Source organism: Ranitomeya imitator, chromosome 2 (genome assembly GCF_032444005.1).
Source record: "Ranitomeya imitator isolate aRanImi1 chromosome 2, aRanImi1.pri, whole genome shotgun sequence".
Taxonomy (NCBI): Eukaryota; Metazoa; Chordata; class Amphibia; order Anura; family Dendrobatidae; genus Ranitomeya; species Ranitomeya imitator.
In genome coordinates, this window is record NC_091283.1 from 770,687,999 (window position 1) to 770,709,609 (window position 21,611).

The 21,611-nt window shown below is 46.1% G+C and overlaps 2 protein-coding genes across 5 annotated transcripts in view; one reads left to right on the top strand and one right to left on the bottom strand.

Annotated features, from left to right (window-relative positions):
• The window catches only part of RPP30 (ribonuclease P/MRP subunit p30), a 61,545-nt gene that overhangs the window by 35,604 nt on the left and 4,330 nt on the right, over positions 1 to 21,611 (bottom strand). For all 4 annotated transcript variants that reach the window (XM_069753477.1, XM_069753475.1, XM_069753476.1 and 1 more), the window contains exons 3-8: positions 19,575 to 19,630; positions 17,080 to 17,136; positions 14,621 to 14,695; positions 10,774 to 10,845; positions 3,412 to 3,501; positions 1,039 to 1,155 (exon numbers count right to left, since the gene is read on the bottom strand). In XM_069753477.1, the coding sequence (XP_069609578.1) occupies positions 1,039 to 1,155; positions 3,412 to 3,501; positions 10,774 to 10,845; positions 14,621 to 14,695; positions 17,080 to 17,136; positions 19,575 to 19,630 (467 nt within the window). The remainder of the gene's footprint in view (positions 1 to 1,038; positions 1,156 to 3,411; positions 3,502 to 10,773; positions 10,846 to 14,620; positions 14,696 to 17,079; positions 17,137 to 19,574; positions 19,631 to 21,611) is intronic.
• LOC138665724 (intelectin-1-like) overlaps positions 1 to 21,611 on the top strand; it is an 81,915-nt gene that overhangs the window by 24,734 nt on the left and 35,570 nt on the right. The window lies entirely within an intron of this gene.

Below are 21,611 nucleotides of genomic sequence, written 5' to 3' on the forward strand. Positions count from 1 at the left end.
CGCTCAGGCCCCCGGCACTTTCAATATTCACCTGCTCCTCATTCCGGCGCTGCTCCATCTTCCACGTCTTCTGCACTGACGTTGAGGCAGAGGGCGCTCACTAACCACGTCACCGCGCCCTCTGACCTGAGCGTCACTGCAGAAGACTGAGCAGTGCCCGGAACGGGGAGCAGGCGAATATCGCGCAGCGGAGCGCTCCCCTCCCTGTTATACTCACCTGCTCCTGGCACTGTGCAGTCCCCGCTTCCCCGACGCTTCTTCCTGTACTGAGCGGTCACCGTTACTGCTCATTACAGTAATGAATATGTGGCTCCACCCCTATGGGAGGTGGAGCCGCATATTCATTACTGTAATGAGTGGTACCATGTGACCACTCAGTACAAGAAGCAGCTGCCGGCGCCGGGGAAGCCAGGGACCTGCAGGGACCGCGCTAGGAGTAGGTGAGTATAATTAGACAGCACCCGCTCCCCCTCCCCTGCGTATGACTCGAGTATAAGCCGAGAGGGGGACTTTCAGCCCAAAAAAGTGGGCTGAAAATCTCGGCTTATACTCGAGTATATATGGTATATACATACACATATAGTGAGGATTCCCCATTGTATATTGTGCATATCTATTAGTGGTAAGTGTGGTCAGATAAGGCGTTATCCGAACATGCTCTTGTCCTAATTGAGTATTTTCGGCGTTATCGGCTGCACGTCTCGCAGCTGATCGACAGCCACAACACATGCAGGGGTTGCCTATATACACACAGCTAGACTACATTGGCCAATCTGATCGCAGGTCGGCTGACAGCTCGAGGGCATATATTAGGAGGTCAGAAGACATATACAGGCTATGAAACAAGCATGTCTGCATTCTGCCTTACGCTCGGCATGTAATGTATACCGGGCTGATGAGGGACATAGAGAAACTCAGTTGGTCTCGGTCAGATACAGAATGTGCAGTGAGAAAGCCTATAGTAAGCAGACACTGCAATACACATTGAGAAGCACACACTCAAATCTATGTGCACTACAATACTAGATCATCACTTACCTTCCCTTTGCAAATTTCCATTAAATTGATTGCATTAGAAATCGTATACCGTCTTATAGTGGAATCTTTGATTGCAGGTGTATAAATCAGCTCAAAAAAGATGCCTCTCTCTATGGCCTGGAATAGGAGATATTGTAATAAAATGCACAAATATAAGAAGAAAGGTTCGCCTACGTGAAATGAAATATTTCTGATAATTTAATATTACATAGCCTATAGTCATATTTTCTAAGATTGCAGGACATTGAACTTCTTAGAAAACTTCAGCATCATTGTTCTTCTACAAATTATAAAAAATTACAACCAAGTAAGACATTAAGTTTCCAGGTATACATTATATTGTTCAACCAGAAAATAAAGGGCGCAGGGAGCTTAGAAACCAAATATAAAGTGAACAGATATTGACTGAGCACAATTCACATGTTCTGCTCATTGTAAAATACAACATTTTATTTTTAAAATCATATTAAAAAACTGTTCAAATATTAACAAATGAATATAGAAAAGAAAAATCATAAAAAACAGGTCGGACAATAATACAACTATGAGGCGATAGAATATAATTTCCAAGGGGGAAATACTGGCACGTGAGTGTAGTGTCCCAATGCATAAGTTAGTGTCAAAACAGCACATACCCCCTATATGTAGATGGGGAAGAGGAAAATGAATGTGCCACCAATCGAGAGATCATAAAGTGTAGATGGAAATTACATCCAGATAAATCGAAGGGGGCATTTTTAGATGTAATGTGTTTTTTTTTATGTAGATACATACCCATTCAGTGCACAGAATCATCACCTCTCACACACACTGTCATCTGAACAGAGGCAAAAACAGTGCAGATGGCAGTAATTCAAATAAACACAGACAAGATTGCTCTTACCCATGTATTGTAAAGAGCTGGTGTGTCACGCTGGGGCCCCCGACGCGCGTTTTGCTTTAGCTTCCTTGGGGGTCAGTGTGCTATGCGCATCTTGTATGGTATATATATCCCTCTGGGTCCTCATGTTCAATGAGGGGATCGGAACACGCTCAACTGCATACAGCGAGCATATGAAGGCAGGACTTCTGTGTCAGGGGCCCCGATGTGACGCACAGGCATCCATCTACACTTTATGATCTCTCGATTGGTGGCATATTCATTTTCCTCTTCCCCATCTACATAGAGGGTATGTGCTATTTTGACACTTAACTTAGGCATTAGGACACTACATTCATGTGCCAGCATTTCCCCCTTGGACATAATATTTCTCTGGTTGAACTATTTGGGGAGCACCCCAATGAATCCCTCAATGTCTGTCCACTATTTCATCCTTCTCCGCTAGATGTCTGAAACTTAACATGGACAAAACAGAATTCATCATCTTTCCCCCATCTCACACGACCCCCCCAACGAACCTATCCATTACAGTAAATGGCTGCCCACTCTCCCCAGTCCCACAAGCTCGCTGCCTCGGGGTAATCCTTGACGCTGATCTCTCCTTCAAACCACATATCCAAGCCCTTTCCACTTCCTGCCGACTTCAACTCAAAAATATTTCACAAATCCGTTCATTCCTCAACCAAGAATCTGCAAAAACCCTAGTCCATGCCCTCATCATCTCTCGCCTTGACTACTGCAACCTCCTGCTCTATGGCCTCCCATCTAACACTCTCACACCCCTCCAATCTATTCTAAACTCTGCAGCCCGACTAATCCACCTGTCCCCCCGCTATTCCCCGGCCTCTCCCCTCTGTCAATCCCTTCACTGGCTCCCCATTGCCCAGAGACTCCACTACAAAACCCTAACCATGACATACAAAGCCATCCACAACCTGTCTCCTCCATACATCTGTGACCTCATCTCCCGGTACTCTCCTGCACACAACCTCCGATCCTCACAAGACCTCCTTCTCTACTCTCCTCTTATCTCCTCTTCCCACAATCGCATACAAGATTTCTCTCGCGTATCACCCCTACTCTGGAACCCTTTACCACAACACATCAGACTCTCGCCTACCATCGAAACCTTCAAAAAGAACCTGAAGACCTACCTCTTCTGACAAGCCTATAACCTGCAGTAACCTCCGATCGACCAAACCGCTGCACGACCAGCTCTACCCTCGCCTACTGTATTCTCACCCATCCCTTGTAGATTGTGAGCCTTCGCGGGCAGGGTCCTCTCTCCTCCTGTACCAGTTATGACTTGTATTCTTTAAGATTATGTATTTTTATTATCTATAACAATAAATAATAATAATAATAATATAGTCCTCTCCCTAATCTGCAATTCTGGCTATGTATGTATATATTCTATTGTACAGAAAAACAACAGAAATAGAAAAGGCAGAATGAGGAAAAAACAGATTGATACGATAAAACACTTTGCTTACAGAATTTATAGACGGCCTCTTGAAGTAAAATGGTGACTTTTCTGTTACGTTGATGCATATCATATCAACGTCTATGTTGGTGCATGCGGCCTGTCGCAAGAATATAGTAGACATTTTAATGCTGGTTAAAAAAGAGTGTAAATGCAAAATGACTTATGTTCATTATACATTAAATAATATAGCACTTACAGATTTCTCCCATTATAGAGATGAACGTGAAATAGTCATCAGACTTTTAGCTATCGAGCTGGCATCATGCTACCACAGGCTATGCTGTAGTAGATGTAATCATGCCTTTCTGTCCCCTTTTTAGCTTTTCAGCAGTTATTTTTCACACTTGTTATATCATTAACTTGAGTCAATGAAGCCAGGGACATAATGTTTGCAGTCACAGGGAAATGTGACTGTGTCTCCTTCCTGGAGAAAGGGGGCCCGCTAATGCTGGAGCTTTTTTCAGCTGGATGCGCATTCTGGGATGCACATTCAGTTGAAATGTATTGCGAAACAGAGAGACACTGGTTCTTTGCACCACAACTGCAGTACAAGCTTCTTGGCCTATCAGAGGCCAGCAGCTGATAATGGCGTGCCAGTTGCGGGACCATCTCCATATTAATGCCTATAGTTAGCATAGGATGTCATGTACGCTCCTGTAGGTGACATGTGTAGGGGTCCCGTTACACTATAAGGCTATGTGCACACGTTCAGGATTTCTTGCAGAAATTTCCTGAGGAAAACCTGAAATTTTCTGCAAGAAATCTGCATGCGTTTTTTGCGCGTTTTTTTTTTTTTTTGCGGATTTTTTCCTGACATTTCCCATTGCATTATATAGTGGGAAATCCGAAAAAAATCTGCAAAATTAATGAACATGTTGCATTTTTTACCGCGATGCGTTTTTTTTGTGGATAAAAAAAAAAAGCATCATGTGCACAAAAAACAGGATTTTTGGTTGCTTACCGTAAAATCTGTTTCTCGGAGCCTTCATTGGGGGACACAGGAACCATGGGTGTATGCTGCTGCCACTAGGAGGCTGACACTATGCAAATAAAAAAGTTAGCTCCTCCTCTGCAGTGTACACCCTACCGACAGGAAGTAGGATATTCAGTTAGTGAGAAAGCAGTAGGAGAAGCAACATGTAAAAGAGAAAGAATAATATAATAATAAACTTTATATAGCGCCAACAAATTCCACGGCGCTCCATAGATTAACAGTTTCAAACACTCAAAGAGTGTTCAAAGAACTCAAACGTATACAGTAAACAGAGCTGTTCAACTTGGGAGGGTGCTGTGTCCCCCAATGAAGGCTCCGAGAAACAGATTTTACGGTAAGCAACCAAAAATCCTGTTTTCTCTATCGCCTTTCATTGGGGGACACAGGAACCATGGGACGTCCCAAAGCAGTCCCTGGGGTGGGAAAAACAGACTTCCATCAGGTCCGAGGACTCACCACTGCTGCCTGCAGGATCCTCTGCCCAGGCTGGAGTCCGCCGTAGTTCGGCGAAACGTGTGGATGGAAGACCAGGTTGCCGCTTTGCAAAGCCGTCGGCAAAAGCCCCGTGACGTACCGCACTGTAAGCGCCGACTGCCCGGGTAGAGTGAGCTTTATCTCAGGAGGAGGCACTCTTGTTCTTGACCCGGTAAGCTTCGAAAGTTGCCGTTCTGATAGAGTGAGCAATAGTCGCCTTGGAAACCGGCAGGCCTCTACGCACGCCATCAGGGATGGCGAAAAGAGAATCCATCTTTCGGAAAGCGGCTGTGCTAGCCAGGGAGATCCTCACTGCCCTGACGAGGCCCAGCCTGTTCAACGATCACTCCAGAGGATGAGTCGGAGCTGGACAAAGGAAAGGTAGAACGATGCCCTCGTTGAGGTGGAAAGATGAAAACCACCCCAAGAAAGGAAGGAAGGAAGGAAGGAAGGAAGGCGGAGGCCTGGGACCACCTTGTCCTGGTGGAAAATCAAGAAAGGAGGTCGGCAAGAAATGGCCGCCAACTCGAAAACACGGCGGATCGAAGAGATGCACCTGAGAAAGGCCACCTTCCGAGATAGAACTGACAGGGAAAACTCCCGGAGAGGCTCAAAGGGGGAACAACCAACACAACCTTTAAATCCCATGAATCCACAGAGGCCCTGTACGGAGGGACAGTGTGGGCTACTCCTTGAAGGAAGGTCGTAATCTGTGGCTGAGAAGATAACGCCTTCTTAAAAGGGAAGAAGAGCACAGAAACCTGGCCCTTTAGGGAACTGAGAGCGAAGCCCGAATCCAGTCCTGCCTGAAGGAAAACCAAATGGAAGGCAGGGAAAAAGGACATAGGAGAAAAGCGGTTGGACTCGCATCAACGAAAGTATGCCCTCCAGGTAGGATAGTAAATCCTGCAAGAAGACGAAGGCTTCCCAGCCTGAATTATAGAGTGGCTCATCTGGGCCGAAAGGCCGGACGCTCTTAGAACTGTGGAGTCCACAGCCACACTGTTAAACTGAGCGACCGATAATTCGGGTGGCAGATCGGACCCTGAGACAGCATATCGGGTCCGTTTGGAAGGCACCAGGGGTGTCCGCGAGAAGATTGACGATGTCTGCAGACCAAGACCTCCTGTGCCAATCCAGGACGATCAGAATGACCGGCACCCATCCCGCCTTGATCTTTTTCGACAGCTTGGAAAAGCAAGGGAAGGCGTGGGAACCGATAGGGGAGCACGAACTGCGACCAAGGAATGGCCAGAGTGACAACACCACTGTGAGAGGATCACGGGACCCTGGGCCGACCCGAGGGGCCTTCCTGTTCAATCAGGACGCCATGAGGTCCACCTCTGGAGTCCCCCATTGAAGGGCAATCCGAAAGGAAACCTCCTAAAGAACCCTTCCCCCGCCGCGAGGCCCTCGCGGCCGAGGAAGTCGGCGGCCTAAAAGTCCATGCCGGGGACATGCACTGCGGAGCTCACCAGGACCGTTGCCTCTGTCCAAAGGAGGATCCTGGAATCTCAGCCGAGGCCAGGGAACGCCGAGTCCACCCCTGGTGGTAGACATATGCCACTGCTGTGTCATTGTCTGTCTGGATTCGAATTGGCAGGCTGCTGAGAATCCTTACCCAGTGAAGGAAAGACAGAAAGATGATCCGGAACTCGAGGACATTGATCGGCCAAGAGGACTCCTGCGCCGACCAACAACCCTGAAAGAACAGGAAACAAAGCCCCGCGCCTCCGCCGAGCGGGCTGGCGTCCGTCGTCACCACCTGCCAGGGAACTGGAAGGAAGGCTGTGAAGGATCTACTCTGGGATAAGAGAAGTGACCTCGGCCACCAGTCGAGGAACCGTTTGACCCGGGAGAAAGCCGGATCGGACGATGCAGAGAAAAGACAGACCTGTCCCCTGTGATAGAATAGCCTGCCGAAGAAGTCTTGAATGAAACGGGCGAAGGGAAAATTGCTTCCGATGTTGCAACCAACCTCCTTAGGGCCTTCAAGGCCCGTCGGAGAAGAGGGGAGCCGAAAACCTTGGAGCAAGCGAACTTCCTGACAAAGGAGGGATATCCTGTCTTCGGGAAGGAAGACTCTGGTCCGACAAGTATCGAAGAACATGCCCGGAGATACGAGGTGCTGAACAAGATGGAACTTCTTCCTGTTGACGAGCCACCCGCAACGGCTAGAATGTCGGGAAAGATGGATAGACTTTCGGGAGCCTGAAACCGAAATTCCTGAGCCTCCATGGAAGTGATTACTGAACGAGGGAATATTATCCTGAAGAGTCTCCGACGAAACTTCCTGTTCAGCAGATTGAGATCCGGACTGGGACGAACCTTGTCGTCCTCTGTCAGTACAAAAAGATTCGAAGAGAAGCCTGTGAACCGTTCCAGTTCTGGGACGGGAACGATTACCCCGGATTTAAGGAGGGAAACAATGGCAGTAAAGAAACCCGGGACTAGAGCGGGGTCTCTTGGAGGTTGGGATTTGAAGAAAACGATCCCAGGACCGTGAAATGAAGATTTTGTATCTAGAGGGAACAAGTGCCCTGGCCCATGCGTCCTCTACTGAGGAGACCCAGACGTCCCTGAGGAACAGAAGATGGTTGCCCAGCCTGAGAAACGGGCTGGGGTCTAGTCGTGGGTCATGCCTAGGTGGAACTTCCAGTCCTGGACCTGGATAATCCGCCTTAGAAGTAGCGGGCACGCCAGGAAAGAGTGAGACGAAGAATACCTTCTTCTCTTAACGTGCCTGTGGCCTCCGCTGTTGCGAAGAGGAATCTGATGCCGCGAAACTACGAAAAAGGTCGAAAAGACCGAAGTAGTCGCCTAAGGGAAAGTGGGCGAGGTCTGGAGAAGGGGACTGGTGCCGCCAGTGGCGTCCTTAATAATTTGGTCCAGCTTGGAACCGAAAGGACGTGAACCTTGAAAAGACAGGCTCGTAAGGGACTTCTTTGATGACTCTTGAGCCAAACAGTGCGACGGCTGGCAACAACATCACTGGGCGCCTGAGCGGCAGAAGACGCGACGTCCAGGGAACCAATTATTCCCCTGCGTGAGTAATCTGGGTGGCAAGTTCCGCCAGCCGGCCTGATGGAGCTCCAGCTTGAATGCCCCAACGGAGTTGTTTAGCCCCTCAGATACAGACTTTGAAACCCAAGTGGAAGCCAAAGTCGGGCATTGGGATGATGCGGCAGGTTTCGAAAGCCGACTTCACGAAGGATTCCATGAACCAATCGATGGAATCTTTCAGAGCCGCCCCACCGGACAGTATAAGGACTGTGTTGGTGGCAAGTCTAGCAGCCGACGGATCCACAGGGGGAGAGGTCGTTCTCTAACGCCTCTCAATCCGGTTGGCAATGAGATCCGGAGGAAAGAGATTATGAGACTCCAAGACGCTTGTCTCATTGAGAACGTCTGGTCGAATTCGCTCTTTCTCTGGCCAGAAGCTCCTCGAATTCAGGATGAGGAGCCAATACCTTGGGAGGTAGTTTAGACCGTCTAAACGAAACCGCCTGATCTGCGAGTTTCGTAGAGGAATCTTTGATGCCACAGGTCTGATTGGTCGCTCCAATGAGGCTTTGAACCATATCCCTCATGTTAGCGATTTGGTTCGAACCCGGCCCCAAATTATCCTCCGAAGGCGCATCAGAGAAAACCTCGCCTGACTCCGGGGGGAAAGGCCAGGGGGAAGTCGACCACAGAGAAGGACCGTGGGGCGAAGTGGACCGAGAAGAGAACTCAGACCAGCGTTCCTGTCTGGATCTTTCGCGGCCTGTATTAGAAGTCTCGGACGGAGCTTCTTGCGACCCGCTGGCTACTACGGAAGTCTGTAGGGGCAACCGATCTAGCACGGACACAAGGGTCTGGGACACCCGTGTGAGATCCGCTACTGATAGAGTGGCAGGGGGGGGGGGGGGTCCTGGGCGGTGAGCATAATGTGGATTGCTGCAGGCCTGCCTGAGAAAAGGTAGGAGGCCGGAAGCGAACTCCCGTAAAAATATACCGAACGGGTCCGAGCAAAAATTCAGAAGGGAAGAGTATCAGTCTGCGGTGCAGAGCTACTCACGGCAGACGCTGCGGTGGGCATAAGGCGAACACGCAAAGTGTTAGACTAAGGCAGAAGAGGGAGAACAAAAGCGACTTCCCTTAAGATTAGACATGGCGATGAAGAAGCCAGAAGGTTAGTACTCACGACAGGTGATGGATGGAAAGCTGCACCTCATGATGTGGATGGTCCTTAACGCAGGGGTGCAGGCAGACAGAGCAGACTTCTGGGACACTCTTCTGTCCAGGACCGGCTGCAATGCTGAGCCGCAAGGGATGAGGACGCCAGGCTATGCGCTTTGAGGAGCCAGCGCAAAGCGGTCCTGGTGCCGAAAAACCACTTCAGGGGCGCAGGAGAAAGTGGGCGGGGCTAACCGCCAGGATGGCGCTGGTGGGCGGGGCTCACCGACTTGAACCAGTCGGGCGGGAGAAAAGCCCGCCTGATGTAAGGAGGAAATGGCGGAGTCGCGGCCGGAAGTAGGCCCCGGGGGAAGCCGGGGCCTAAATTAGAGGCCGGCGTCCACCGGTGCAAGACCGCGGCGCCGGAGCTGTGCGCCGCGGGTATGAAGCGGCGGGGCAGCCTGGGACAAAGGCATCGCGGCCGCAGAGAGCGGCCGGAGAAGCGTGGCTGCAGGGGCCCGAAGCGGCCTGCAAATGCCGCCGCGCTGGCAAAGATGGCAGGGGAGCCGCCACGCTGGCACAGATGGCGCTAAGGGCGGCCGGAACGTACGGTCGCAGGGGCCAGAAGCGGCGCGGCGGCCTGCAAACGCCGCCGCGCTGGCACAGATGGCGCTAAGGGCGGCCGGAATCGTACGGTCGCAGGGGCCAGAACAGGAGGCAGAACGGCCGCAGCTATGGAAGCGGCGCGGCAGACAGAAAAGCACGGCCGCCGTGCGGTAAAGGGACCTCGGCCCGTGCGCGCGGATAAAAAGGCCCCTGCAACTGCGTGCAGCTGCCCGTGCAAACGGGCGACGACCAGTGGGATCCCCCCCTTAGAAGATCTGTATGGGGTGGGATGGAATGGGGAAAATACTCACCTTAAATATCCCACGTCGTTACTAACCAGAAGAGGAATGAGACGTCCAGGGAGCTGTTGGACGTCCTCGTCTCCGCAACCGACAGGCTCTGGTGGGCGAGTGGGTGAGGGACGGAGCCAGGACCGGACTTCTAAGCACGCTTGTGTGCTAGGATCTTGGTCCTGGTGAGGGATCTATGAGGATACGGGGTGGCAGTACACGCCGTACTCATAGTCCGCACTGTGGGACTACAGGTGTGACTGTTCACCCTGTATCCCTCCGGAAAAACCTGAAAAGAAACGACGCACATTGAGGTAGATAAGGGTCTAATGAAAGACCCGTGTCCACCTCCTACTGACACTAAGCTAAAACTGAATATCCTACTTCCTGTCGGTAGGGTGTACACTGCAGAGGAGGAGCTAACTTTTTTATTTGCATAGTGTCAGCCTCCTAGTGGCAGCAGCATACACCCATGGTTCCTGTGTCCCCCAATGAAAGGCAATAGAGAAATTGCGGAATTCATTCTAAATGATGGGATGCATAATGTATGCTGTTTTTTTTGCAGTTTTATAGCGAAAAAACTGTGAAAAATCAGCAATCTGTGCACACAGCCTAAGGGTATTTCCACTAAAATAAATGATTCTAGTCTCCAGGATCATTATGATGCAGATCTTGAATATCGGAAGGAAATAGGTAAAAAAAAAAGTATAATATATATATATTATAAATTGGATTAACCCTTTCAGGAATTGCACATACAGTTAGTGAAGAGACATGGCAAAATCATAACACGCCTGTAATTCCGGGACGGTACTTAAGTTTGTGAATAAGGAACAAAGATACGTACATGGAACAGCTTTTCTGTGGTAGGACAGACGGCCACGATATCATACAGTCTGGTTACAGGGGACGTGGATCTCTGTCAAAAGAAGGTTGCCATACACGTTTAATGAGACCACACACATGCAGATGTAGAAACTGGGGCTGGCCAATACAGGAATCAGCATTAAATTCAGAACCATTTACTGTACGTAACAACCCTGCATACAATGACGGCTGTGCACGTCTGTCACACGCAGGGATGAGGAGAGTTTAGTGACAATGAGGAAAGTTTATCTACACGTGTAGCGGTTGCCATTAGCGACCAATTAAAGAAAAAAATGGCTTTTGCAGAATGCAAGCACTTAGCTTCTAGCTCCCAAAGGACAATTGCTTCCTTTGCACAGGTTTTTCTACAATGTAAAACTCCATATGCACCAGTGGCCATTTTCTGTAATTTGCTCTCAGAGAAGTTACATTATACGGGGCCATTCACTCGCTACTTTACACGGAAAAATTGCTAGAATTTCTAAAAGACGATCAATCGTACCGAAAGTTGGACTGTACATAGCTTGGTTCATGAGAAACTGATGATTTAAGGCAAGTGTTGGAAATGTCCACTGTTCACCTCCAAGCACGCCTGCATGCGCCATTCCACTGAATGTATTCTGTAGGAAGTCTGTGGTGATAGCCTGAATTTCTCGCTGTATATTCTCTCAGAGGGCCTGTAATGTTATTGCTGTATAACCGACAGTTCAAATGGCCCCAAAGGGAAAAAAAACGGCAATAACATTGCTTTCTGCTGATCGACAGTGACTGTGAGGGCGAACACGACCTTTCTGGGCCGCTCGTTGACTTGTGGAATAGGACATGCCTGTCTCCTGGAGAAGTCTGAGCGTGGAGATGCCAAAAGATGCTCTTTCACATCTCCAATGCTTTCCTACGACATCCTCCATCGTCATCCAGTAATGTTCCAGTACATTTTAGATTATTCACCAATGCCAGATTACACGGTTTGGACGGCAGATTTCGAACGCCAATCTTTTTTTAGAAAGTCACTTTGGCACCTCTTTAACCCCTTCAAGACACATGATGTATATTTACGTCATGAGTCGTGGCTGCGACTTTAATGCGGGCTCTGATGCTGAGCCCGCAAATTTCCTCACACATGACAGCTGATTTTGTGGAAGGCGTTCATAGGAGATTGTGCTAGTGCTGAAGCCCTACTATGCATAGCGCCGGCTATCGGACGAACGCAGCTTTAAGTTTACTAAGAGGACTATTAAAGTTTAAAAAAAGTTTTTAAACATATGAAAAAAAAATTAAAAAACCCACAAAAGTTCAAATCACTCACCCTTTCGATCCATTGAAAATGAAAAAAACCAAAAAACAAATATTTAGTACTGCTTCATTTAGAAATATACTGCAGAGGAGCCAACTTATTTTATTTGCATAGTGTCAGCCTCCTAGTGGCAGCAGCATACACCCATGGTTCCTGTGTCCCCCAACGAGAGGCGATAGAGAAACAAATATTTAGTACTGCTTCATTTTGAAATTTTTGATCAAAATATAAGATACATTTATACAAATCTGTAAAAAGTAGAAGAAAAAAAAATCAAAACGCCACAATTACCGTATGTTTTTATGGTTTTTTTAACAGGTGATCAAAACGTTGCATCCACCCCAAAATGGTGTCAATAAAAATGTCAGCCAAAAATAAGCCCTGACCCAGCCTCAGATCCTGAAAAATGGAAATGCTACAAGCTCTCGGAAAATAAACAAAATTTTTTTTTTTTTCATACAAATTTTGTTTTTTTGTTTCCACCAATTTTAATAATAAAACTATACATATTTGATCTCCATACTCTTAGTGACCCTGGGAATGATATTGCCAGGGTCAGTTTTACCATATAGTGAACATTGTAAACAAAAAAACAAAAAATGGTGTAATTGCAGTTTGTTTGTTTTTTTTGCAATTTCTTTCCTCATTTTCCAGTGCACTATATGGTAAAATGAATGGCGCCATTCAAAAGTATAACTCGTCCTGCAAAAAAAAACAAGCCCTCACATGGCTGTATTGATGAAAACATGAAAAAAGTTATGGCTCTTGGAAGAAGGGGAGGAAAAAAACAAAAAATGGAAAACTGCTATGGCGTGAAGGGGTTAAGGACTCGGTTTGCATAATGAAAGCACGCTCCTCCAAACTATCTGTACATTAACAAATGAAGAAATTCGGCAGGAGCGAAATGCAAGCCCCTGACGCACAGAAAGGGTGCACCAAGTCTCTCGTAGTGGAGATGACCGGTGGGCAACAAGTCGGAGAGGAGGTTTCTCGTCGCGGAGCTTCATTGCACTCTCACAAGCCAAAGTGTGTACAGTCCAAACTTCAGTACCGTCTGTTTTACAAGTAACAGAAATGTTTCTGGGTAAAGTAACCAGCAAATATATAGTATAATGCTGTGTGTAAGCCTACAAAGGATGCACAAATCCTATGTAAACTCAACAATGAAATTGCAACACCAAGACATAATAGTCATGGAAATCTTGGGATGGATAGAGTTTTTTAATATAGAAATTATGAAAAAAAACCGGAAACAACACCTTTAAAACATCCGTATCGAGTGTGAGTGTCACATGCAGAATCTTCCGCACTCGCACGCCTCGGCTGCTATTAACGATGTAATTAACGGCCGTCTGAAGAATGTTCCGCGACGACGAGAGCACTTGGGTAAATCATCAAGATCCACTGCTGGCAGCTCCTTTTGTAACTGCCGACCAATGATGTTCCAGATGTGCATGATGGGAGACAAATCCGAAACCGTTGCAGGTCATGGTAGCAAGTTTCAGCAACTCAGACTGTTCACAGTGCCACAAGCAACATGTGGGCTGGCGACGTATGTTGTGAAACGCCTCCTGGGTCAATAAGGTTCCCTCGTGAAGGCATCTTCATTGCGTTGCCCATGTGGTCTCCGGATTATGGGATCCCACATGCCTCCAGTGTCACACTTGTGACATAAGAGCGAGATGTTGCTCTTTGCACTAACACATACTTGACTGAGGTAACATTATTCCAGGAATTATATTTAGACAAATCATCAATCTGGGGCTCCACACTGATTTATTAAGTACAAGGGCTGCCCCAAGATGATGCCCTTCTGAAAAGAAAATCTCCCATAAAATAATAATTTGAGCGTATTTTCTTTACATTTTGCTCTGTGCTAGTCCTAAGGCTACGTTCACACTAGCGTTCGGCTAGTGTGCGTCGCGCTAGCGTCGGGCGACGCAGCGGCGACGCACGCGTCATGCGCCCCTATGTTTAACATGGGGGACGCATGCGTTTTTGCTTGTTGCGTTTTCCGACACGTGCGTTTTTTTTACGCTAGCGTCGGACCAAGAAAACGCAACAAGTTGCATTTTTCTTGCGTCCGATTTTCGTCAAAAAACGACGCACGCGTCGAAAAACGCAGCGTTTTTGCGTGCGTTTGCACGCGTTTTTCGGTGCGTTGTGCGTCGCCGACGCAGCGGCGCACAACGCTAGTGTGAACGTAGCCTAAGATATTCCACCTGGATATTTATGAATAAATTGACACGGTGTTGTAAGGGAAGGTAGCTTTCGCTGACTAGACAGTGAATGTTTATGGACACCCCCAACTGGTAACGCCCAGTTGTCAGTTTCCTCCCAATTTTCAAGGAGGAATAACAAATAAGGGCATAATCTAGAGTTGTAAGTTTTTTCCTAAACAGTATGTCAGAAGAGTCAACACCCCCTAACACAAGCAAAATTCTTCAAATGCTTCATGGTCTCCTCCAACACAAACAAAAAAAGCAAACAAAAAAAGGAAGCAAAAAAAGCAAACAAAAAAAGCACTACATACCAGTACATTGTAATGGGACGGATCGGACGCTTTAATTGTTAGCCTTGTAAGAATATTTATTGGTGATGCTTTACCCTGTAGGTTAAACAACACGAGGAAAAAAGATCAAAATACCGTCCATTTACATGGGAAAGCGTCTATACAGAAAAGAGGGGACTTTTGTCCGCTGCATCAGGGCATAATGCGGCATGACAAAATTCAACCCCTACTCCCAACACATTTGGCTGGGCGGTCGAGAGGTCCCCACAAGTGAAATTGGATCAGCTGACAAATTGAAAGGGTTATTAACATTTAAATGTGAATTGTTGAATAGTGAATGTAAATGCGAGCAATTTTTCAATGTACTGCTTGTTGAAATTTGCAGCCGTTCTTTCGATATTAACTTTACTTTTGATATCGTCCCCGCTGCTAAACATTAGCACTTATCTATTGACCTTGTAACAACGGTTTGGAAGCTGGAGTAGACAGGAGCAGTGGTCAGTCGCCTAGGCAACAAACTGTACGCAAGTGTTAATATCTCAAGCATGGCAGCAAATTTCATTATGTGCGCTGGTTGCATCTGGCTGTTTGCCCCCCTGCACCAGACTCCCACCAATCTGATATCGATTTCCTATCCTATTTGTTTTGTCTTCAATATCTTAGTAGTAAACCCCCCATTTAAATCAGAAAACGGTCCCATTGTGTCATAGCACATAAAATAACAGGTTTTTGTAATACAAACATAAAGAAATAGAATTTTGATTTTTTTCCCCATCACCTTTATTTTTCAATGGATTTGTACAAATTATAGGCGACATTAAACTGAAATCTATTCGGGTGTAAAAAGAAGACTAACAAACTAAAATAATACGGATCCATAAATATGCACACCCTTAAACTAATACTTTGTTGACATACCCGTAGAATTTATGACTGCATTCAGTCTTTTTGTGTAGGGGTCTATCAGCATGGCACATCTAGAATTGGTGATCTTTGCACACACTTTCTTGTAAGCTCAAAATCTGACTGAGGGCATCTCATGTGTACAGCGCCCTCTTCAGGTCACTCACAGATTTTGAATGGGATACAGGTTTGGGCCATTCACAAACCTAGAACTTTTGTTGATTTGGAGATATGCTAAGAGTCACTGTCATTCCGAAAGGTGAAATGCCTCTTCATTTTCAACAGGTTTTAGGATTTACAGCAAAATTGACTTATATTTGGAACTGTTCATAATCCTCCCCTTGACTAAAGCCCTATTTTCTGCTGTGAAAAGTAAGCTTCAAAGTATAATCTTGCCTCCAACATGCTTCACGGTGGGTATGGTGGTCTTTAGGTGATGACCAGTGTGGGATTTGTGCTACACATACCTTTTGCAATTATGGCCAAAAAGTTTAACCTCAGGTAAGAGTCCATAACATTTTCATACATAACATAGCCAGGCTTGGATGTTTTTCTTTGTGAGAAAACGATTCCCTCTTGCCACCCTGCCTCATAGGGAGATTGTTGTCTCACGCAGTGTGCAACTTGTACTTGACAGAAAATTCTGAAGCTTCTGTAAATGTTGCTGTAGGCATCTAGAAAGCCTCTTGGACCCATTTTCTTGTCTTTCCATCAATTTTTGAGGCACATCCAGTTTTAAATTTGGCGCAACAGTAACATTATCTATGCCACTTTTTGATGGCCATGTTCAGTGTTCCATGGCATATCTAATGCTTTGATATTATGTTGTCCCCTTCTGACTAATATCTTTCAAGAATGAGATCCCTTTGCTGTGTTGAAAGCTTTTTACAGGCCCTGGCTTTTTCTGTAAAATGTAACTAAAGAAAGTCAGGAAAATCCTACTAGAACAGCTAATTTATATGGGGTAATAAAATCACTGTAAATGATGGCAGCTGTGCACTGACTACTATTGAACATGAGCTAAACTGTGATTGGCTATTTCTGAACACAACCAAATTATAAGAGGAGTATTCACACTAATGCAATCACATTATTTTAGATTTTTACCTGACCCCTCTAAATAATCAGATTATGGGTGACATTAACCCCTTCACGACGTACGTGCCCCTCCCTTGGATGCAGAAACACACACAATGCCCGCATCTTTCCCCACACTTGATGGCTGATTTAATCAGCCATCAAGTGCCTCTAACAGCTGCAGGTGGAACAGAGATCCACCTGTGGCTGTTATCCTGTTACATGCCGCTGTCAATCACTGACAACATAATTTAACATGTGAAAACAGGAAGCACGTCATTGATCCTGCCCATCGGAGATCCCGCCCCGTGATCACAGGGCTCCATTGGTTGACATAACATCCGGGGGGTTTGCTGAAGACCCTGTGCCTGTCATCACGATCCTCCTGTGAACGACGGCCAATGTTCATGGAAGATCCTGATTTCTGCTATGCATAGCAGGGCTGAATTTTTTTTTTTTGGACTATGCATGCACCATCTTGTTATGCTGTGATGTAATACCTGTACTGTAGGCGGTGATGGAAACAGATCTTTAATTGATATAGGTTTCGCAATCTCCTAAAACATAGATATAAAAATTAAAAACATTATAAGAAAGGGACTTTATTTTTGTCTTAACAGTACAGAATTTCCTGCGCACTCTACAAATAGGATCGCACTAGTGATGAGCGAACGGGGTCGGATAAGGTGTTATCTGAGCATGCTCAGCTGCTATCCGAGTATCTTGGGTGTGCTCAAATAAGTTCAGTTCCCCTTGGCTGCATGACTTGTTGCTAACAAACGGGCAATCCCTGCATGTGTTTTGCAGCCTCAGGAAATCAAACATATTATTCGAGTACATCCAAGATACCTGGATAACACCTTATCCGGCTACATTCGCTCATCACTAGACAATACTCTTTTTTACTACGTCATATTAGATGTGTGGGTACAGGTAAGGGGAAAATACAAACAAGTGTAGGAGCTTTCAGAGAATTCATTGCATCTTTCTCCACAATGTGGTTATTTTGAATTCTACGGAACTGGTACTAACAATGTGATATTCTTTTTACCAAGTTACATTCAGTGAACGAACATTGTTTGCATTTTCCCTTCCTGCATGAAATCCTGTGATTGATATAGATTGCGCAGGGAAAAACAATTAAAAAAAAATTCAAACAACCTATTTTACTTAATGGGTGCAGATAATCTGCAACATCAAAACACTCACCAACAAAAGCTCATCATGGGAACAGTCTAAGACGTGCTTTTTAATAAGAAAAAACCATTGCTAAAGTGTGCACGTCTTCTAGTCCGGAGCCAGTTTCCTGTGATGGAAGAGAACGCCGACACCGCATCCTCCCCCATCACTGAGAAAACGGCTCTCTACTCCTGCACCAGACTAGTGTGCGAGTCTAAATCTGCATATGTAGCAGAGCTGTGTGTGTTTGTCTAGGTGTGCATATGTAGTGTAGCTGTGTGTGTATCTATAGGCGCCTATGTAGCAGAGCTGTGTGCGTGTCTATAGGCGCTTATGTAGCAGAGCTGTGTGCGTGTCTATAGGCGCTTATGTAGCAGAGCTGTGAGCGTGTCTATAGGCGCTTATGTAGCAGAGCTGTGAGCATGTCTATAGGCGCCTATGTAGCAGAGCTGTGTCTATAGGCGCCTATGTAGCAGAGATGTGTGTTTGTCTAGGTGTGCATATGTAGCATAGCTGTGTGTGTGTGTGTATCTATAGGCGCCTATGTAGCAGAGCTGTGTGCGTGTCTATAGGCGCCTATGTAGCAGAGATGTGTGTTTGTCTAGGTGTGCATATGTAGTAGAGCTGTGTGTAATACACACAAACTACATAATAGATTAATTATCTCCCTATTCTACACTAGTTTATTAAAATTAGTAATAATGACCCCTCCACATTACACCACCAAGGAAGTTTTAATTAGTAAGAAACACGTTTTTCCTATTTTCTGCTGTTTAAACCTAGGTTACGTCTTATGGTAATGTGCCGGCTTATAGTCTGAAAAATATGATATAGTAAAGGTGAGCTTAATGTTTAATCAGCAGGAAACATAAAAACAAAAACTTAAAATGACTTGGCACTACCTTGGGCCCCGTTGACTTCTATTATGATAAATCACTGTGTTCTCTGATCAGCATCCCTCGTCAAAGCTCAGGCGAAACGCGCGTCGGACAGGTCCAGGCTATCACAGGCTCCCATACTGGTTGGTATCCTTCTCTATATTTGACTATGGCACTATGACACTTTTTTGAAACACCTTCTATTTAGTATTTACTTAAGGGTATTATTAATTATATATTTATTGTGTACACAGCACTTTATATACTATTATATTTAATCTACTACCTCATATGCCATTATTCTATTGGATATTTGAGAATATGTAATGTGGCTACCTGTCTATATGGGCTATATTATCCACAAAAATTTACAATCTATATATTTGTTATCTTTCATTAAATATTATGTGGTACTTTATTGATATCCTGTGATAGCCTGTATTGTATTTTATCTACCTTACTGTTATCCCCTGTATCATTTTATCTTATCAAATTTCCTTAATAAAATCTTGATTCTTTATACATATTGAGTTGTGCATCATATTTATAGGTTATGTTATATTCGGTGGATGCATTTCATTTATTATTTGTTTTGCTTTGGTTTGTGTTCTCTGATCAGGTTGCGTTTCCTTATTCCATGAGGAGGTGCAGTTTTCCCTCCTTACTTGTACCTTTGCTTTTAACATGACGCAATAAATAAGACTTTTTACTATATTTGGAGAGCGCCCCAGGAAGTTCTTCATCCTTGATGTGAATGTTTGCAGCATTTTCACACCAGTGACAATGGCCACATGGAAAAAAAAAAGTAGCGCAACCAGATAATCTTAATTGGCTAATAGAAGTCGACAGGATCCAAGGTAGAGCCAAGTCCTTTTTGTGACTTTTTATCATGGGAGTAATTATTTTTCCTGTGTTAGATATCACGACATGAATCTTACCACTTTCTTCTTTTCGAATTCTGCTACATGGTTGATGGCAACAGCGGAGTAACCGACTGTAAGGGTGAAAGAGAGAGTAATAATATAAAAGGTTTGAATGACGATTGGTCTGAAAACATTTGGGGCCTGTGCCTACCCAGACAATCCATGGACCTCTATGGGGTCTGTATGTTAGGATAGAATACTATGGTAAAATAAGCCAACATTAAAGGGAACCTGTCACCCTCCCAGGCGTTTGTAACTAAAAGAGCCGCCTTGTCCAGAACTAATGCTGCATTCTGACAAGGTGGCTCTTTTAGTTTGTGTCCCTGCAAATGCTGCAATAATCGCTTTAGATGTTTATCCCTCATACCTGTGAAATCGCCAGGGGGCAGGTCTTTCCCCCCTAATCCAGACGCCTTACAGCCGTTACTCATGGCCTCTGCGCGCCGGCTCCTCTTCCTTCAGTAGCGTCCCCGGCGCCTGCGCTGTAAGTTCGAAGGGCAGCGCAACTGGGCATGTCCGAAAAAAAAAAATAACAGCGCAGGCGTCGGGGACGCTAATAAAGGAAGAGGAGGTGGCGCCTGGCGCGCAGAGGCCATGAGTGATGGCTGTGAGGCCTCTGGATTAGGGGGGAAAGACCTGCCCCCTGGCGATTTCACGGTATGAGGGACAGATTTCAAAAGCGACTATGGCAGCAGTGCCAGGGACCAGAACTACAAGATCCACCTTGTCAGAATGCTGCATTAGTGCTGCACAAGATGGCTCTTTTAGTTACAAACGCCTGGGTGGAGTGGGGGTGGGGTGACAGGCTCCCTTTAAGGATATGTAGAGCCAGTGACACTAGGTGGAGCACCGCTGTATAGACTGGAGTGTTGCTGCTGTAGCGTGTAAACAAGCCAGCCCTCTGCTGTTGATGGATCTTGCCCAGTCTTGATTTACATGCTTAATATGGCCGCTGACTAGTCTTTTATACATGTAGATTCAAAGAGAGACTAATGAGCCGATCAGACCCACAAACAAACCACGGCAGGACGTGTAAGGCTTCTTTCACACTTCCGTCTTTTGTCTCAGATCGAAATCCGTCGAGTTTTAAAAAAACAGGATCCTGCACATTTTTCTGCAGGATCCTGTTTTTTCCCATAGACTTGTATTAGCGACGGATTGTGACGGATGGCCATTTGTTTCATCCGTCGTGCTCTGGATCCATCGGAAAATAGCGGTCCGTCGTTGAGAGAAAACGTTCAGAGGAATATCGGTCAGCGACGGGTCCTGCGCTGTCCGTCGTTGGCTATAATGGAAGCCTATGGACGCAGGATCCGCCTCTCTCTCTCGTCCCCGGAATACCAAGTTCCATATCTACAGCTACATGCTCAGCCAACGCATCCGTCATAACACTGAATGCGTTGCCTCCGTTGTATCACTATTTTATCGACATCCGTCGGCACGTCTTCCCAACGCATTAGGACGGGACACTGCCGACAGAAGTGTGAAAGAAGCCTAACCTGCAGACTAAAAGGCAGGTAACAGATCAGTAAACAGCCGCTTGTAAAATGTGAACATTCGGACATAAAGCTTCTACCTCCTACCGGTGTCTCGGTACATTAGCCAAGCCAGGCCCCTTCTCTCTGCCTAAGCCATGATGGGGCTTTGCCAGAAAGCAACTTCAAGTAGTCACAACTTAGCAGGGATTCACATATTAAAGGGTATTACTAATTTTTTTTAAAAAAGTATGGCATATCCACAGGATAATCATGTCCCACCCTTGGGAGAAATCCCTATCTCCAGAATGGAGGTCTCCCGATGCCCACCACATTCAGGCAGAGAATAAATGGAGGTGTCCACGCACCTCTATGGGAGTTAGCTGAGCGAGTGTGCTCGGCTGTGTCAGTGACTCACATAGAAGTGACGCATGTATGCGTGCAATCACCCGGCCATTCATTCTCCACATCATCAGGTGAATATGGGGTCCCTGACCCAAATAAAGATCCAGTTCCCGAATGTGGGGCCGCATCCATCACACAGGGCGTATCCGGGGGTTGTGTCCTAGATGATGAC